This window comes from Lissotriton vulgaris, unplaced genomic scaffold (assembly GCF_964263255.1).
Source record: "Lissotriton vulgaris unplaced genomic scaffold, aLisVul1.2 SCAFFOLD_1525, whole genome shotgun sequence".
NCBI classification, from domain to species: Eukaryota; Metazoa; Chordata; class Amphibia; order Caudata; family Salamandridae; genus Lissotriton; species Lissotriton vulgaris.
Window position 1 is genome coordinate 424,884 of NW_028255009.1, and position 20,796 is coordinate 445,679.

The following is a 20,796-nucleotide window of genomic DNA, read 5'->3' on the forward strand; positions in this document are numbered from 1 at the left end:
GGGTTCTTACCTTAAATATATACACAATACGCGGGCAGCAGGGTGGTGCTGTTCCGACGCTCGTTTTATGGGGAACCGACCTCCACACAGAAAATAGATCAGCCGTCTCTGTAAAAAGAGTAACGGTTGGGAGTCAGTAACGTTTACATTTGGATCCGTATTCTAGCTAAATGGAAGAGATTTTAGAGTACCCAGCGCGACGGATTTCTTACCTTAGGAAAATAGACAGGGGGCGGACAGCAGGGTGGTGCTGCTCCGACGCTCGTGTTGTGGTGACCCGACCTCCACGGAAATTGAAGATAGCTGCAGGATAATTAGGGTCCAATTTAAACGTAATTCTTGGCGCGAAAATCCCAACGTTGTTACTGATCTTCATAGATCTAAACGAGGGACTACTATGGAAATAGTCGTACTTAACACGTCCCAATCCAAAATGGCGCCTGAACACTCTCGGGTTTGTTTGATTACTTAAGATTTTAAAATCGTTTTCACGATGATAGCGTATCCATTTTAAATGGATATATAATTAATATAGAACCTGGTATTCTAAAGCCCTATACAACGTTATTTGGAATGTTCTTTATATATTTTAGATCTATTCATCTTTAAGAAAAATAGCGGTATTATAGATGCATATACATGTATTTCAAACATGTATCTATATAATAAAGATAGGGGGTGTCCTACACGAGAGATATCATGTAGAGTATATGTGTTATCCTTAAATGATGATGGAGAATTCAAGAATGGGGCTCATTTAAGGGAGGTATTTTCATATGCCTATATATTAGTTGAAGGAACATGTCTGCTTCACCTATGAATGGTGTATGAAGTATAATGTTCTAAATCTTATACATATTTATAATAATTCTGAAAAACCCCCCCGAATTACCAATATTCAAAGTGTTCAAGGTTCTAAGAATCATTACATGTGATCGATATGTACAGAACATATAGGTATTAATGAAATCCATTGTCGGAGAGACATAGCCTTCCCAATAGGTTTGGTTAGCTCGTGTTCACTTGGCAATATTGCCACCGAACCCTATCGAAACTGAAAGATCTAGGGATGACTCAAACTCGGTTACTTACGGATACTAAAGAATGGCGTTCTCCCAGAGAATCTCGGCATTGAGGCCCTTCTTGAACGTTCCCAGGGAGAAAATCCAGAACACCTCCCTTTTCTTTCTTACTAGATCACCACCTTTATTGTTTGGGAGTCTGATTTTCTCTAAAATGCGCCATTTAAAGTCATCTGGAGCATGGTGATTTTCATTGAAATGTTTCACTAGGGGGGCTAGTTGTTTGTTTGTACGGATAGCCGACCTATGTTCTGTGAGCCTGGTTTGGACCGACCTTGAGGTTTCACCTACATAGCCAAGTTGGCATGGGCACAAAATGAAATAAATACAGTTCATAGTCTTACAATTCCACATGTCTTGGGCAGATGTCTGACAGCCATTATGTTCAAAAAACTCACCTTCAATGATGTTACTGCAGGATTTACAAGATGAGCATTTGACAGTGCCTCTAACCGGGAAATTGTTATTGATTGATCTCTGTAGAAATTCTGATTGGGTATTCGTAGTTGTAAAACGAGAATGTACTATGAGATCCTTAAGGTTTTTGTTTCTCCTATGGGCAAAGATAGGCTTCTCTAGTTTAATACTGGTGGGATTGGAGTTGAGGATATGCCAATTTGAATTGACAATATGTCTGACTGTCTTGTCAAGAGTGGAATGTTTTGTTATACATACCAGTTGGTCATTGGCTGCGGGTGTCTTAGTTTTTAGGAGGTGGTCACGATCGTAGAATCTCGCACGTTTATATGAGTCTCGTATCAATCTGTGTGGGTACCCCCTGTTGAGAAATTTCTGTCTCATTGTTTGGGCTTGGATATCGAAGTCTGATAGATTGGAACAGTTCCTCCTAACTCGGAGAAATTGGGAGAAGGGAATACTCTCCCTTTGGCACCGCGGATGAAAACTTTTGAAATGCAATAAGGTGTTTCTCGCTGTCGATTTTATGAACAAATCAACAATAAGTTTATTGTTTTGATTCTTAATGATAATATCTAAAAATTCGACCTGGGTTTCACTATATTGAGCAGTGAATTTGAGATTCACATCTGTCAGATTGATCCACTCAAGAAATTCAAGAAGCAAATCTTTCCCATTGGTCCAGATAAAGAAGATGTCGTCTATATATCTGGACCAAATGGGAAATAGATTCATAAAAAGGGGCAACCTCATTGTAGATGAATCTAGTTTCAAAAGCTGCCATATAGATATTGGCAATGGAGGGAGCCACAGATGCCCCCATACTGACTCCTTTGACTTGGCGAAATAAGGAGTTTCCAAACTCAACAATATTCTCTGAGAGGACAATCTGTAACAAGTCGAGTAGGAAGTCTTTAGGACATAAGATGTTATAGGTGTCGATGAACCAACTGGTTGCTGATATTGCTTCCTGCTGCGGAATATTGCTGTACAGCGCCTCTATGTCCATCGTCACCAACAGATTTTTGTTGGGATCGAATGGTAGATTTTCTATTTTTGATATCATTGAGCCTGTATCTCTAATATAAGAGGTGATTTTTAGGCACATGAGGGCGTAGGTATGAGTCAATAAATTTGGACAGAGGTTCCGTATTAGTTCCTATCGTGGACACAATGTGTCTGCATTATGTAAATAATAATAATATATGATGAATCAATCTACTTCAGATTTATAACCTCCACCAATGGGGTGATACAGTGTAAACGTTTGAAATATAGCTAATGTATAGCGGTCAAAAAAGAGGTTACCAGCTATGTCTCTCTAGGATAATAGGTTGAGACCAGGTATGAAGGATCAATCTATGAACAGTTATAGTTAGTCAGGTACTGTACAATCGACAGAGATCTTTCTGCCAATCATTGCCACTGATTGAACAAATTGAAATGGAGGGTTAGTGTGATAGTAAGGAAGGTCTTGTTTTGATGTGTTGATATATGGACTGTATTTTAATAGACATTTTTCTTTTATATATGTATTTTCAGGATTTATTCTATGTCTCACTGCCGAAACGCGCGTCGAGTTCTTATGCTCTCTTTTTAATATTTGATGTACTACATGCATCTTTGTGTATAATTTTCATGTACTGATTATGAATTTTATGTTGTTTGATTATTAGAACTGTATGTAATTGATTCATTTTTTACTCTTATTTTATGGTTTGACCTCGTGGTCACACACTATATGTTGTTTTTAAACAAATACTCATTAAAGGTATATATTTTATATAGATATTGTTAAATTCTTGATTTTTCCTGCTTGATTACTGATCCATCCCGATTGTTCACAGTGTACACTAGACGTCCTGGGATTTTCCTCACACTAATGATCGCGAAATGAGACATCATTAGATGTTGGAGATCAGAAGCAGCTTCCTCAATTGCATCATGGTTATGGGGAATAGATTGGTGCTGAAACATAGAACAACCTTTCTTCAATCAAGAGCTTGCCTGAATACACACAAAACATATGGGGTTGATGCAATAATTTTCAATTGAATGCAATAAAAAAAAGCAAAAGAAAAATGAAGACTATTTATGATCCACTAATAATCTCAATGTGCAACTATTACTGTGTTACATTTGATTTGGAAACTCGTTTTTGTGTTTACCAAACAAGATGTTTGAGTTATATAGTTTATTTTTATGTTGAAAATCTTTTCTTTCGTATAAGTTCTATAGACAAAAGTAAGTCCTCTTTGAGCCTATATCTTGATATTTTGGACCACCCAAAAATTACTGGGTGCAGTTTTCATGCTGCCATTACCAATTTACATCCCCACCAATTGTCACCAGGGTTTGGTAAAGGAATGTCCTGAAGGCTGTGTAGCTGTGACAGAAAGGATCACCTCAGCCATGTCACAAGAGTATTTAAAAATCAATAGAATTTGGCCAGTATATCTGTTAAGAAGAACCTTTAAAGGAATCCCTAGATTTTGTTGTAATGTCGGAATATTAAATATATGAATGTGAGAAAATAAATGGAAGCCATTTAACATGGATTTTTGTGAACCTTTCTTGGACAATAAATGCTCCTCACACTCAAGTAGCTTGATTCCATGGCTCGCTCACAACTTATTTTGTATTTCACACATGTGGTGAAGGGAAAAAAGCAACACAGAACAACGTTACTGGACTTTTAAGATGCCCTTGCCTCCAATGTCACTTGAAAAGTTTGACTCGCTTGCAGTATTTTACATGAAGCCTACATTTAAAAAGAATTCTGAAGTACCTACATTTCTGCAGAAAATTCCCAACAATCTATTTTACTTTCTGCTATTTCATTGTATGTCAGGCCTCTCAAATACATCATTTGATGGTCTGACCAAATTATTTTATGGAATGGGGGCTCGGCATTAACTCAGTTTACCACCATTGCAGTAATGGGTAACTCAACCTCTACTATTTAAAGGTACGCTTTCAAATGAAAACAACATTTTATGATAGCCAACACCTTTTAACTTGGGCTTTTTACTTATGCTTCTAACTGTTTTATCAAATGATTAGGGATATGGTATAACTTGCTACTATTAAGCACCCAGAGATCTTTCTGGAACACTGACTGCCCAAGATAAATGGATGACAAATTACACTTACCACTGTGGTTGCACTTGTTCTCTCTGCCCATAATACTCGCCGGCTCTTTGAATCCCCTGAGGAATCTGTGGCTGCTCAAATGGCCTCTTCTGGATGTTGTTTAGCTGAGCATAGTAGTGGCCATATTGTCCACATTGAACAGCAGCTGGCCGTCCTCCCAACGCCACATGCGGGCTCCAATGCTGGAAAAACACAACAGTAGAAGAGTGGATCCATAGGTCTATAGAGGGTTTCATTCAAAATATTTAAGAAAAGTTTACGCCTGATTCACACTTTTTTGTGCCATTGTGTGTCTAATAGGTCATCAAATGGTGTCACCTCTGTGCGTAAATGCCTAGATCCTGATTCAGGGACACATGAACTGTAGACATTTATAGATGCAGATTGAAATTTCAGATGCAGAAATCCACTTTATAACTGTATTTTACAAAATTATGATGTTGAAGAAGTTAGGGGACTATGGGTGTCGCCAATGGAGATTCAAATGGATGGTCATGGGTTATGCTGGCAAAACCTGCTAAATTAGAAATGAAATAGTGGGAAATTCATAATCCCATTCCCACTCAAAGTGCAGCTGCCACAAATAAAGGTTGGACTAGATGCGCATTCAGGCTAAGAAAATCCTCTAGACACCTCCATATTTTCAATGGGTTCTAGTGTCGTGTTTATATCTAGGACTCTAATTCAATATTCCTGATTTATGCCCTTGTGAGGTTATAATCAATAATATCCTGATAAAGGCATAAGAATCAGATCCATATTCAGTAATAGCCCATGCAGTCCAAAGCACAGCACGGTTAAACCCATTGACTCCTAGAAAGCACAACGCGTTCTTTAAACAAACCAAGCCTCCAGCAGCCCGGGAAATCCCCCCTGCTTTTGTTTTGATTTGAACAAGAACTCCTGAAGTCCAGAAAGAGCTGTTAGTTCTTAGTGACGTCTTATGTCCAACCTTACGTCAAACCCGGCACCTTCCAGGTATAAAATACCAACAGTTGCCTTAAGCAAACACACGGTAGTTTGGAGCAGAGAGGCCATCTACTTCCCCGAGAGCCCAGCTGAAGCGAGAAGCCCACGTAAGCCGCCCCTCCCGTTTGACGCACTGAGAGACGCTGTCTTTTTCTCCAGCCGAGAAAATCCAGCTCCGGTGTTTCCAGCCTACCCTCGCGGGTTGCTGGAATATCGAGTCCTGAGGAAAGAGATACCAGACCTCCCACATTCTATTACCAAGGTACGGAGCTGATTAAACTCTTGAGAGAATTCTTGATGCAGATTCTTGGCAAATCTATCTTAACCAACTTAACTTAAACTGCTACTTACTCATCCCCTCCCACGTGTTAGGCTTAGGTCAGGTACACCGGGGTAGGCTTAGTTAGAAGCACCAGTTGAGTACGTTAGTCAATGTATTTATGTATGTATATATTTTATCCATTTTAAAGTATCATATGGCTTAGAAACCATATTAATGCTTTTACAGTATTATTTCATAATACTACTTTTACTGTACGCACTTTACTTTACTTTAAGTATTGCAATTGTGGCAATTCATTTCTCTTGCATGAGGAAGAAGACTGCTCAATAAATAACACCTTTTTATTGAAAACGCACGTCTCTCTATTCCTCTGCACTCTGGTGAAACTAAGTATGCACTACTGACTGAGTGAAATAGCTGTCTATTGTTTTCACACGACTCTAGAGATACCCTCTTATTCTGAGGGAGCAAAGTTGTCATGTTTATGCGGTTGTCGGAAACTGAATCCCTTCTGGTCTGAGCCAGGGAAGCTAATCCCTCCCTATTCATTCAAGAAAGTTTCCAGTGACCTCTGAGCTAGCTGGCGCAAACCTAAATTAAGTTTAACATAGTCAGTAGAGACCTAGATGACCTCAGTCCTACGTCTACACTGCTGTTTATGTTATTCCAATGCGCAGAGCCTATTGGGAAAATAGGAACTACACTACACTAGGGAAGTTTCCATTTTGGAGACATACTACTTTTTAGGTCTCAGCGACAAAAAGCTTCACCTGTTTATTGGCCAGGCCTTTTTTTCTAATAGATATATATTGAGTGCCCTTTCAGTAAGGCCCTGGCTCACGATTGGATAGCATCGTTGTCAGTCCCGGTTGTTTCCTCTTCGATGGATTTCCTCCCTAATTAATATGTGTTTGTTCCACCAAGGAACATTTCTGGCTGACATTGTTCTGATTGGTTACATCCTTCCACTGCTGATGTTGCCTGCAATCTTGAACATTATTTCCTTTTTATATTCCATGGGCGTGCCAGCATTCTTGCTCAGCCCCACATGTGGCACTTTCGCCTTTACTCCCCTCTCGCTCTTGTGTTGCTTTCCTCCCCATCCGCACTTTCCCTTGTATGTTGCTTCCCCGCCGCCTTCCAAATCGGTTTGGGATCGTTTTTCGTTTAAATATTCTTCCCCAGAGCCTTTGTTACTCCCCCCTCAACTCTGCCCTTAGCACCCCAGTCTTGTCACCATCCACTTCCGTCCCTCTCATGTACTATATTGGCCACAGCTATTTGCTTTACCAATGATATGTGCGGTCACCAAGCGCTGGTAAAGGCAGTATCAGTGACCCGCCATTCTGAAAGTATAGAAAAGTTTTTCTATACTTTCAAGTTACCCACCATGTTGCATATTAGAAAGCTGAGACGCAATATGGAGGTCATCGGAAAAGTGTAGAAAACATTGTTTTTATATTGTCAAGATGGGCATATGTTGCATCACACAACGTGATGATGAACGCTGCAGCCTTCTAAAAAGTATAGAAAACACTGTTTTCTATACTTTCAAGATGGTCCCCAACGTGATGACGCAACACCGAGTTGCATGATGCAATGTGGCAGCCATCTTCAAAGTATAGAAAGTAATTTTTCTATATTTTATGCTGATGGCAACAAGCACTGCTGAAGCCAATAGCTCTGCCATTTAAAACCGAAACCTATTGGCATTGCCAATGCGTGTTTTCAAAGTAAATAATCAAAGATCCTGAACTTAAGTAAGCGAAGGCATATGCTATTTGCATGGTTTTGTCAACAGCTAACTCACATTAAATTTAGGAAGGACGGTTTTGTACTTAATACAGGTTGCTTGGCTTTTCAAAGTTAGCATAATGTTTCGTACATTAAGTTCACAATACTAACCCACACTTCAAGGACAGTTTGTCTTAAAATACGCTAACAGCAGATTCCTGTTTTCACTAGTCACCGCCTTTTTCAGAAAAGAACTTCAGTATTCCCCCGTTCATGATTCTCTAAAGACATATGGAAATGGTCAGTAACCCATAAGTTAACTTTCAGAATAACTACAGAAGTGACGACACGCCTCTTTAGTTAAGGTTGGTTCTTCTTTTATTGGAAATACCACTATATGATGGGTGGTACTGGGGTCTAATGTGCTGTCAGTACCCTGTATGTGTAGCACACGCTAAGGTGCTGTAATTGTGAGAGGCGATTCCTCTCTGTTTGTACTCCTAACTGCGGGAGACAAAGTTCCAAGGGTCTCTGCCAGGGGTCCGAGACCTGTGCGCATTGGCAATGTCTTCGGTACCGCCTTAAACCTATGGTCCGGTCAGGAGCTCCACGCACCAGCACCCACACTCACGTACCAAAACCCGCTCCGCTGTAGTCAGGCGTCGCAGCACACCTGAGGTACACTCAGTACCTCGGGTGGGGCCGATGATGAAGCATGCCACCAAATAGGATGGTGGGGGAGGGCCTTCATAAAAAAACAATTGTTTTTTCTTTGCAGACACTACACGTGCATTGTAGTAGTAGCTAGTTCTTCTTGTTTATCTCAAATATATTCCATTACCAGCCGTGCCAGGCAGGGGAGAATACATATCATGCCCTTCTTGCTTGCCTTAGGGAAGAAGGCCCCCTGCCACATTTGAAAAGTGAGAGGGGTAAAATCATTGGCTTCAACACCTGTCTTTCCAAACACCATATATAATACAGTGAAAACACAAAACAAGAAAAATCCCAAATCAACTTAGAAAAATAAAGTTAGTTCTAATAAATGATTTGACACCAAAACGACAAAATCCAATTAGTAGAACTAGTGATGTCGAATTTTGGATTTTTTAGAGAAAAGAGCACCAAAAGGCATACAACATCAGTTGTGGATATCTGGTTGTGGCCGACCGCAATGAACCCTGGGCTAGCTAGAGGGGCCCAGTTAGACCCGCTGAACAAAGTATCTTAAACCCTGGACCGCAGAGCATTGCGAGGATCTGCATCAAAGAAGCGATGAGTCAGTTCCGAGGTACAGCGAGGCTGTGATGCGAGGGCCTGCGTCCTCATAGGGGATCTCCTCAATAGGGCTTGTGATGCCAAGTCCAGCGTCGAGGATGCGGCATGCAGGCGGGGCGACGTGTCAGTTTCAAAGAGCTGAGATGTGAGTGGTGAAGGATCCAATCCACGCAGCAGCTGCGATGTATCGGTTTCACTCTGGTTTGCGACGCACAGCTGAGTAGGTGTGTTGGTTCCACTGGATCCACAGAGGCTAGCAGAGCACCTAAAGCCAATTTCCATGCGTCCAGGACTGGGGTGGCACCAGTTGGCATGGCAGAGTCCAGGTGAAGATGCAAGGTTGTTGGAATCCTGTTGTCACTTTGGCTTCCGATCAGGAGGCCAGCCAAATAGCCCTTGGAGTCACTCTGGGTTCAAGAGATGCAGGTCCAATCCTTCTAACGCAGGCAGCAGGTCAGCACATCAGGGATGCAATTCCTTTGGAGCAGCAGTCCAGCAGAATGGCTGTCCATGTAGCAGCACAGCAGTCATTCTGACCGGAAGAGTATCCACAGGTCCAGAAGCAAACTGAAAAGTGGGATTGAAGGTCCTATTTTTTTACACTGGTGCCTTTCTTTTGGAAGGTGGGAGAAGCCTTTTGAAAGGTTCTATGAAGTGCATGGAATTTCCTGACTCCCTTGCCCTGTCTCCAAGATTGCAGCTGTGACAAGACAGGGTTGTTAGGCTCTTTGTGTGAAGGCAAAGCACAGGCTTATCAGGTGTAAGTGATCATTATTTTTTTCAATTATTCCGGCTGGGGTCATTCAAATTTTTGTTCGAATTGTAGCAATAAAATTGAAAACTTTGATCATTGAATCCGTTTATGGAACTGATTTTTTTATCCAGAATGACTGTAATAACTTTTTTGTCAAGGGGCTGTGGTCCCAAAACAGACTGCAAGCACAAAGGGCTAAGGGCAGGAAATTGTCAACTTTCTAAAAGTGGCGTTTTTAAGATTACAATGAAAAATCTGATCTTTTTCATTGAAGAGTTTTTATCATCACAATATTGTATCATATGTACAAAACATGACATGTCCACCTGCTTCCAAGTAGAAATTACAGCGTATTAAATGTAATAAGGAAATTCCAATGTTAACCTATGGGAGGGGTAGGCCTCACAGTATTGAAAAACAAATTTAGGAGTTTTTCACTACCAGGATATGCAAACTTAAAAGTACATGTCCACCCTTTTAATTACATAGCACCCTGCACTATAGGTTACCTAGGGTCTACCTTAGGTGGGGGGACTTATCTATACTGCTATTATAAAGAGAGAACTGTGTCCTTTGAGCCAGGTAAACTCGAAAAGAACACCACCAATCGCAACACCCAATACAGCGTTGGAAAGGGGAGGTCCAGGAGATGGACATAGGCTATAGAAAACCACACCATATACATTGGGGGGGGGGACGTTAAGGGAAAAGTAGTCCGTATGGGCGTATGGATACAGTGATTGCGCGCGGCGTTCGGCGTCGTCACAACGCTTGCGAGAGGCGCAATGGCGTGTGGGTGTGACGTCACGTCAACGCGACGTTCGCTGTCCGGACCGGTGTGCAGGAAGGAGCAAGGGAACAAAACACGACATGCGGGGAGGAGCGGTGGCGCGGGACCGACACACAACATTGGAGTGCCCAGCGCGGGGAGGAGCGGCGATGCTGGTGGGAGTGCAGGAAGGAGCAAGGGACACACACCTGACATGCGGGGAGGAGCGGCGGCGTGGGAGCTGGTATGTACGCTCTGCTGCTCCCGCTGATGGCCGCTCTGCTGCACGTCTCCTGCAGCGGTGCGGCCCCTAGCCCCTTCTGCCCCGGACAACGTCGGGGCGGGCTGCTAGTATGTAATAAAAGGGGAGTTTAAGGCTTGGCAAGGTGATTTAAATGCCAAGCCGACATGGCCTGGGACATGTTTTAAAGTGCTACTGAAGTGGGTGGCAAAATGAGTGCTGCTGGCCCACTAGTTGCATTTAATTTTCAGGCCATGGGCATATGGTATACCAATCTACAAGGGACGTAAAAGTAAATTAAATATGACAATTAGGTATTTATAAATCAAACCATGTATAGCGAAGTGAGCACAAGCACTTTAGTACTGGTTAGCAGTGGTAAAGTCCACAGAATCCTAAGACCAAGAAACCCGAATTTCAGAAAAAAATTGCAGTAAGTAGACAACATTTTTTGGGGTGACACTGCAGAGAGGACAAGGTCCAACTATTCCTAATTGGTATATTTAATTTACCTAGAAGTCCTTGGTATATGGTACAAGGTGGACCCAGCCCTGGAAGTTAAATTCCAATTGTGGACTGCAGCACCTATTGTGCCATTCACTTCTGTGGCATGGCAAACATGGCTTCATGCCTACCATCTGTAGCCTGACTGTAGCTGTGTAAAAAGTGATATATCAAATATGAACCCTATAAAGGTCTTGTAGTCCACAAGCAAGGGTGCATGGTATTTAAAAGTAGAACATGTAGGAATGTAATTTTAACATGTCCTTAAAGTGACTAGCACCTAAAAGCTATTTTCACTTCACTTTAGGAAGTCTGGCTAACCCACAGAAAATCAAAGTAAAGATTAAAATCTTTATTAATACTGAATCTCAGGAATGGCTAGAAAAGTAATTAAACATCTATTTTAATACGTATTATAAATCCAATACTATGGTGAAGTTGGATTTGTAATAAATATTAAGGAAGAGTAGCTTTTAGATAGCTACCTTTTATACTTGAAGTTCCTGCAGGCTAACTTCTCCCAGTCACTAATTACCATTTAAATATGTGTGAATGGGGTGGGGTTGGCCTACAAGATGGCAGAGCGGCAGCACTAAATGCTCTCTCTGGCCCCAAAAACCTAATCAGACATTACCCTACCACCCCCATGCCCCCAAAAATACAGGTACAAGTATATGCTGTCACCCCTGGCGGTGGCAAAGTGCTGTATGCCTTGCGGAAGCTGAAGAGTATGGGCGAGCCGCCTCCAATCACTGTCGGCCTCATGGAGGGGCAGAGTGCTGTCCCGAGTGCTTTCGGGCACACTGGACCATGGAGGAGAAGGCGGGTTTGGTGAGGAAGAGATCCCCCCCACAACCGCTTGTTGCTATGGGTTGGTGCCCAGGTGCCGTGGTGGGCCTGAGGGGGCCTGCATTGGGCACTACTGCTGGAGCAACTGATCCTGGAGCCGCAGATGCCGGTCCACTGTGCGGCGCTGGAGGAGATGTTCCTCAGTAGCCAGTGCTGAGCTTCTGGAGCTTGTGGCCGCTCCGGGGAATGGCTGCGAATAAAGGTTTTGCGGTCTCTACGCCTTATGCCTCCCACCTGGCCCGGCGACGCTGAGGCAGGCAGACCTCTACCTGGTGATGCAGGGTGCAGCTACTGAGTGTCCCGCGGACCCCCTGCAGATCCATGGGCTTCCACTGGGTGCCTGCGTGGTGAAAGAGACAGCTGGATGGTGTGGCAGTGAGGTGCGGCTTCTGGGGCCCACGAATAGAGATGAGGCCTGCACACCGGGGAGACATTGCTGGAGTTTGTGAGACAAGCTGTCTTGGATTGGCACCTCCTGCATGGGGACAGAGTGACCGACATTGCTCCCTGAAGAGTGGGATCAGCCTACTTTCCCCCTGCCCCTTGACATTCAAGAACTGGATGCGGACGGTGTGTTGGGGTCCACCTTCACCCACTTGCAATCTGGTGGAGGTTTGGAGTCAAGATGGGGCCCGACTGATCTGCAGCAGTTGATGAGATTGATTACATGAGCCACAGTGCCATGGAGTTCACCAACTGCCTCCCCTCACATTAAAGGAGAATGGTAAAAGAAGATGAGGAAAGAGGGTAGGAGTGCAAGGCGACCTTGCAATCCACTGTAAGCTGGAATGGTGCTTAGTAGGGTGAGGGACATTGTATATTACAAGGGATGCCCCTTCCACGATTAAGCCCCCGGTTGGAGATCGGTACACTGTTGTCGCCCTCGTCGTTATTAGAACCCTATCTACTGTGGTAGGTGGAAACAGCCTGACTCTGGTACATCCTGTCTAGCCCTTAAGGAAAGTGCTCCTTTTTGCATGGTCACGCCCCACTTTTTGCCTGGCATCTGATGCAACCTGACCTGATGTGCAATGGGTCCCTGCCAATCAAGTTTCCAGGGCCCATGTTCTTTCACAAAACTGTACCTTTGTACCTAAAATTGGCACATCTCTGGCCACAGGTAAGCCCCTTGTAAAAGGTACTAAGGGTACCAAGGGCACTGTGATCAAGGAAGTCCTCTAAGGGCTGCACCACCTCTTGTGCACCTCTCAGAGGCCCTGTGCCTTAACACCCACAAGCTGCCATTGCAGGCTTGGTGCAGAGAAAAGTGAAGAAACAACATAGGTAAGTCACCTCTCTAGCAGGGTGCACTAGCCCCAAAGTGAGGGTACAGTGGCATGAGCCCTGTATCTCTACATTGTAAGTGTCGTAAAGCCATAAAGACTATATAGTCTGGGAGTTTATTATTGCAAACTCCACAGCTCCATAATGGCTTTACTAAAACCTGGGAAGTTTGGTAGCAAACTTCTCAGCACATTAAACCCACAAGGATGCAAGTGTTGGATTTAATACAAAATGCAGTCAGAGGGTACCTTAGAGATGAACCCTGAAAATCGGAGTCACCCACGCACCTCATGTGTGTAACAACACCATGATGTGTGGGACAGTTGAGGATCACACACCTGGGGTGCTGCAGAGTGGGGGCTGCTCGGTGACCGCATGTCCTGAAGCGAGAAAGGCCTAGCAAGTACCTACAACAGACGCATTTCACCCAATAGACAGTTGATCAGCCGCACAAAAGGTAATCAGGCACGGGGGTGTTGCCACTTGCGCACCAAGAAACGCGCAACTGCGGACACCGCCGCCACTGCGAAACACGCACGACCTAGGGAATGCGCACATCACCCCTGGAAGGAAATGGAGAAAACGGTCACTAAGCTACAAAAGCTGGTCTTCGAGCAGAGGAGACCCACTCGGGGGTCCTCCAACTGTGGAGGACTGCCATTTGAAAGCAGACTCAACTGGCGACACCTCTCCTGAACCGGATATACGGGAGATGTTCAGAGACTTGAAACAGTCCCTCACAGCCATCGATAACAAAATTGACTCTCCATCAGATAGGTTGGATCGCCTAAAGGAAAAGGTGACGGAATATGTGGAGCGCCTGGAACATGTGGAACAGCGCACTTCCGTGCTAGAAGACGAAAGCGTGAACACTCGTAAAAAACTCCTCAGAATGGAGAAAGTCCTTGAGGTGATTCGAAACAAAAACAAAAACTTGGAAGCCAGGTCGAGCCAAAATAACCTTCGCATTGTAGGGGTGCCAGAGTCTACTGCCATGTCACGAGTAGAAGACTATGTCGAAGAAATGTTGCAAACCCTCTTCAGCGAGTCGCTCTCACCTGTGTGCATTGTAGTGCACGCCCATCGCTCCCTTGGCTCTCCCCCTTCCTCTGTGCACCGTCAAGGCCTATAATTGCACGCCTCCTGAACAATCGGGATAGAGACCTCCTTCTACCCGGACTTCACCTTGGCAGTACAAGCAACCAGAAGAGACTTTCTATCTATCAAATGCTCCCTGCAACAGTTAGAAGTCAAATATTCCATACCCGGCAAAACTTTGAGTATTTCACGCTAGCAGGACCACCTACTTCATGGACCCGAAGATTGCAGCGCACTTCGTTAAGGACCTGCGTCTTAACAAGAAGACTGACTGGCCCAGGAAAGATACAGAAGATGACAATCGCACCAGCAATAATGATTACACATACACAGTATGGCTGAACTAGTAGCGATTATAACTATTTTCTGCCTGCACACTGTTAACGGATGCCTTATTTGCCTGAGGGATTCCTGTGACACCGGGACTGCTGCCTACGACGCTGCTCCACTGCTGCCTGTCATCCCCCCGCCGCAGCCTCACTCCAACAGCGCTGCCGCAGTGTGGGGGAGACACAGAGAAAAACCACAACTCCCAGCGGCCTCCGCAACTGGAAGTCGCGTTGAGGCGGAGAGCGCCAGGAGGCGCTATAAAACGGCACTCACCTGCTGAGGAGCGGGTGCTTGTATAACTATTTTCTGCCTGCACACTGTTAATGGCTGCCTTATTTGCCTGAGGGATTCCTGTGACACCGGCACTGCTGCCTACGACGCTGCTCCACTGCTGCCTGTCATCCCCCCGCCGCAGCCTCACTCCAACAGCGCTGCCGCAGTGTGGGGGAGACACAGAAAAAAACCACAACTCCCAGCGGCCTCCGCGACCGGAAGTCGCGTTGAGGCGGAGAGCGCCAGGAGGCGCTATAAAACGGCACTCACCTGCTGAGGAGCGGGTGCTTGTATAACTATTTTCTGCCTGCACACTGTTAACGGATGCCTTATTTGCCTGAGGGATTCCTGTGACACCGGGACTGCTGCCTACGACGCTGCTCCACTGCTGCCTGTCATCCCCCCGCCGCAGCCTCACTCCAACAGTGCTGCCGCAGTGTGGGGGAGACACAGAGAAAAACCACAAATCCCAGCGGCCTCCGCGACCGGAAGTAGCGTTGAGGCGGAGCGCGCCAGGAGGCGCTATAAAACGGCACTCACCTCCCGCGTCGCGGGAGCGCGCGGGGCTGCGCTGGGCTAAGCCTGGGCAAAGGGCGGGCCCTCTGTGGCCCTCAGGGGACCAAGGAGGACGGGACGGGCCACCCCCTTGATACTTTGTGCCGTGTAAACAAACTAAGGTGATCTTTTGTACTTTTACCAACCTAGTATTTACTCAAGGGGTAACTTATTATTGTCAGACTTAAGAAAATCAAGTTAAGATGTCTAAAACTAGAAAGACCCCTGTGGCCACGAGATCTGAAACAAGAATAAAAAGTGTCTCCAATACCCCTCTTCCCACAATAACTGCTATTGATCTAATGCTACAGAAAACGATCAGTGTAGTGGCAGATGCCATCCAGGACACAGAAAGACGCCTTTCATTAACTCCAGACCTGTGTTTCCCGGACCTCTCTTTACATACTACTGAAAACGTCAACACTAAGGACAATACAATGAATTCTCAAGAGTCCATTTTAATGTTGTCGTTTACGGGGCTTCCTAGTCCCCAAACCAGAGATAACACACCAATAGCCCTGTCTATACCCTCCATAGGCAACAGCAGGGACAACAGTCTTATGCTGCTTAGTGAAAACGGTACCAACACATGTCTGTCGCCCATAGCCCATCTAGAACCAGGGGCCTCACCTGCGGGAGGTTTAACATCTATAACAACAAAATCTGCCCCTGGAATAAGTTAAGTGATAAAAAAATACAACTAGGTGTTGTGGAACACGAAGTAAAAAAACATCTTTAGTCAAAAAAATGTCTCGCCTTAAGGCCAAACAACATTACTCAGCTAAGGACATTTGGTCTACTTTTAGACTGGCTAATCCTGCCCCCAAAATAGTAAACTCATGTCCATCTACAACCAGTCAAGATCCAGGTCCGCTTTTGAGTAAAAAGCAGACAGCCCTTACAAACACGTCTATACACCACACAGATCAGACAGATCACACATTGATAAATAATAAATTACTTCTGGGTGAACTAGAAACCCTAGTCAAGTCTCTCTTGTTGCCTATTAGTGAGAGAGTTATTAACATCGAGAAGGCATTAGGGAAATTTGAAAGGGCCCAAAATGATGCATCTTCCACCTTGCTCAAAATATTGAACGCACCTAAATCAACTTCCACTTTTGTATCAGCTAGTAGTTCCCTTGTTTCAACTAGCAACAAAAATGCATGGGCAAAGAAAGCCACACATAATACTGCCAACAAACAAAATTTGCCAACTCGCCAGGAAAAAAACTCTCCCACCAAACCTGTAATAAACTTAGACGTAAAAGTCAATCCACCTCACATAGCGGCTGCAACCTTTAGTAATGCCCAAATTTTACCCGACATTGAAATTGAGGAATGTGAATGGGCCGCCGAGAGCTCCCCGGTCAAACTAGCACCAACCCACATAGAACCATCGAGTCAAATTAAAACATCAAACCTGAGTATACCTACAAACCAAACAGGAGATAAAATGTTAAAACCGATGGTAGCTAAAAGACCACTTCACATAAATCTTCCACCTGAATCCAGTCTATATACCATCGTTATGATTGGTGTACCCAAATTAGCGGGTGAGAGGACAGAATCTCAAGTGGAATTAAAAAATAAGATGAGCCATTGGCTGAGAACCCATAGACCGATTCCCCAGCATATAAATGGTCACATCTCCCATGTGAGAAGGGTAGACTGGGTGGGAACCAGATTTTAATCGACTGAGGGTGATTGTATCGTGGTAACCTTTGGTGACAGTCGTGCAGCTAGTTTTATTAGCAGTTGGAAAAGCGGTGTGACAAATAGCCTGATTCGCACTATGGACTTGAGTTATTTTTACCCTTCTAATAACCCTAGCCAAAATATAACACAATTACAGTCAACCTATGGTCAGGGGGGGATGCTTGAGCCAACGGCTCATTACCAACCCAGGGAAACCTCATGGCCTTATGGCCCGTCCACCTTAATGGACTTCACAAACTATAGGCAGGAACCCCTACGGCCGAGCAGGCTAAATAACTATCCCATAAGACAACAAGAGAGAAGGGAGTTCTTATCTCGCCCACAACAGCAGTACTACTCATACCCACATCATCTAAATATGCAATACGGGGTTCCTATTTCAAACAGATTTGACGCTCTCTATGCTCCAGACTATCTGGATGAGATTGATTGACAAATCGTACTCCTGTCCCCCCCTTCTACCCCTCCTGAGTCCCCAAATAGGGAAGTATTTTCCCATAAAATAGTGAGCACCACATTAGAGTGTACACACATCTCTATCCAAGAGTCAGGTGAAACATCTAAGGTAGTTCCACCAGTAAACCAATTAGAGAGCATGCTGACTCTAAATGGGCTCAGTCCCTCACATTCTTCCATTCAAGTCTATTGCACAGTCCCCAGTGACGCAAACCCTTTACTCACCATCAATGAAACGCAAGCTGATACAATGACTGTTCGAGGGGATCAAGTGATATCTCCACCCACAAACAAGGCCCAGGTAGCAGGTCTAGGCCATACATTACCACGCATTATAAAACTTTTATCCTGGAATGTAGCTGGTCTGGCCGCCAAGGTAAAGGACCCAACATGGGTGGCATATATAAAAAACTACACCATTCTGTGTTTTCAAGAAACATGGCTGGAAGACGTAAATGTACATATTGAGGGCTTCCAAAGTTTTTTCCAACCAGCAGCCCCGTCGAACAGTGGAAGATCAAAGGGGGGTTTGGCAATTTACATCAACCTCGCACTTATCTGCCAGATTTCAAACAGAGAATCCAATAACAGACATATCCAAGCCCTGGTGCTTAGGAGTGGTAAAAGGGCACTCACCCTCATTCATTTTTATAATGCTGTACTTCCAAACAGGGAGTGTAACATCCTCCATCTACACAACTTCCTAAAAGTTAAAGCAGCAAGTCTGCCTCGAAGCACCCTCATTGCTGGAGACTTCAATGCGCATCCATGTGGCAATCCTGTAATGACACCTATTGGCCTCTTAGGATGTAACAACAGGTCTGGTTTCCATTTTGACCATTCGATGCGTGGCACCCACGTCAACAACCTAACTGATGACAGGAACTTAACTGTTGCAATGTCCATGTCGGAGGATTCTCACATCTTTGATGTCCCCACGTACAAAGGCTCTGGAAACGGTTCTTACATAGATCACATTCTTCTTTCTAGAGATCTTGTCGATTTAGTCACTGATTTTGAAATCCAAACAAGTATCTTCAGTGACCATAACCCTATCTCTATTCAAATTGGAGGAGGCATCTTTGAACACCGGAAGCCCCGGAATGATTGCGGCTCTCTAAAACCAATAAACGGAAATCGACGTCTGAAATGGTCAAAGGTTAACAGTGACACTTTGTACAGCTCAATTAATATCAGCTGTGGTTAAGAACTAGGCCTTTGTGTCTCTCCCACCACCTTGCCTGAAGCGACCTTAATCGCCTTTTCCGTTGTGGTCGATAGAGTTGGTCAATTGCTAACTATACCTGCGAGGGGTCATTATGAACACCAACCAAGATGGTTCGACCAAGCATGCTCTAAGGCCGGACGAAATCTAAAAAAAGCACTAAAGGCTATCCCAAGAGATCCTGTCCTTATAAAGACACTGAGAACCAAATATAAGACAGCCCTGGCAGCTCGGAAAAAAGAAGTGAAAGCAGGCATTTGGGAATCTTTGTGTGACCCCGCAATCCTGGGTAACAGTTCTAAGTTTTGGAACATCATAAACAAGCCTCTGTTTGATGACCCTAGCAATCCTACGCTTGGGACCAACATACCCGAGGAAGAGTGGATATCACATTATTATACAATTTTTAAAAGTGACGATCCACAAGCGGATTTTGTTTTTAAAACTTCTGATGATGAATTGTTGTGCTTTACAGCGGGGGAGGTAGAAAAGGGGATTGAGGGTTTAACCAGCAACAAAGCACCTGGTCCTGACGGCCTTCCTCCCGATTTATTTAAATCAAATATCCATCTATGGGCCCCAGTCCTTACTGCAGTAATAAATGCCGGAATCTCAATTGGCTGCCCAAAGTCCTGGGGGTCCTCGACCATAGTGCCTGTATTCAAGAAGGGTGACCGTAGTAGAGGCAGGCTTTGGGAGGTCCTGCAAAAAATGGGAGTGGAGCAAAACCTTATTAACTTTCTAGCCGATCTCCACTCGGACACAAGAGCAAACGTCCGTTATACCCAAGATATGAAAGTAACCAGGGATTTTAGGATAAATCGGGGTGTTAGACAGGGGTGCATTTTAGCCCCGTTTCTTTTTAACCTTTACATCAATGAACTGGAGGAGCATTTATTAAAAACTGGTACAGACTATCCATATATAGGAAGGAAGGGCGTGCCCGTCCTGCTATATGCGGACAACGCCGTCCTAATCTCCAGAACGGCGATTGGTCTTCAAACCTTGTTAGACTCATTTTTTGCATTTATGAATTCCCGAGGCCTGAGCATCAATAATTCGAAATCCTTTGCAATGATGACAGGTTTACGTCCCAAAAAAATATACCCCCACTTTGTAAATGGCGAAAAAATACCGACAACCAAGACTTTTTCGTATCTTGGTGTCCTTTTCGACCATAAATTAACATGGGCACCTGCAATACAAAAGAAAAAGGGTGAGGTAGTGCGCGCTAACGCAGCAATAATGGACTTTGCAAAGAAAATGGGTAACAGCCCGGTGGCTGCTGTTTTGAAGCTATACCAAGCCAAAAGCACTGCTGTTGCGTGCTATGGGAGTGAAATATGGGGATCTGAACCCTTAGATGCCCTTGAGGTCACTGAAAATAACTTTTTAAAGCAAGTTTTAAGGCTCCCTAGGGGTACGGCAAACTTCTCTGTCCACGAGGAACTTGGTATGCCCTATCTAAGTGATAGGATAGCTGTAAATCCCCTGTTGTGCTGGCTAAATAGCTGGCTAAACACAGATATACCCCTCACCAGAAATATCTTGCAAGAGGCACTAGAGTGGGAAGGGAGGTATAAGATCCCGTGGATAAAATAAATTAGAAGATGTCTCCTTGAACTAGGTCGGCTGGACCTTTTTCTAGCCCCTGAGAAAATAACTAAAACTGATGTAATTTATGTGAAGAACACCTTTATGTCATCCAGGTACTTGGCGAGGGAGGAGAGCGAGTATAAGAAAAACAGTGTGAGATTGCACGCTCTCACAAAAACGTGTCTACATATGGAACCCTACCTAGCTTGGCCTTTGTCGGGATATGAA

At 44.4% G+C, this 20,796-nt stretch overlaps 1 protein-coding gene across 1 annotated transcript in view; it reads right to left on the reverse strand.

Moving 5' to 3' along the window:
* The window catches only part of LOC147659350 (serine/threonine-protein kinase Nek5-like), a 94,729-nt gene extending 81,035 nt beyond the window's left edge, over positions 1-13,694 (reverse strand). The window contains exons 1-2 of the mRNA XM_086951822.1: positions 13,656-13,694; positions 4,653-4,834 (exon numbers count right to left, since the gene is read on the reverse strand). Of these exons, the coding sequence (XP_086807948.1) occupies positions 4,653-4,834; positions 13,656-13,694 (221 nt within the window). The remainder of the gene's footprint in view (positions 1-4,652; positions 4,835-13,655) is intronic.
* Positions 13,695-20,796: the final 7,102 nt, after the last annotated feature.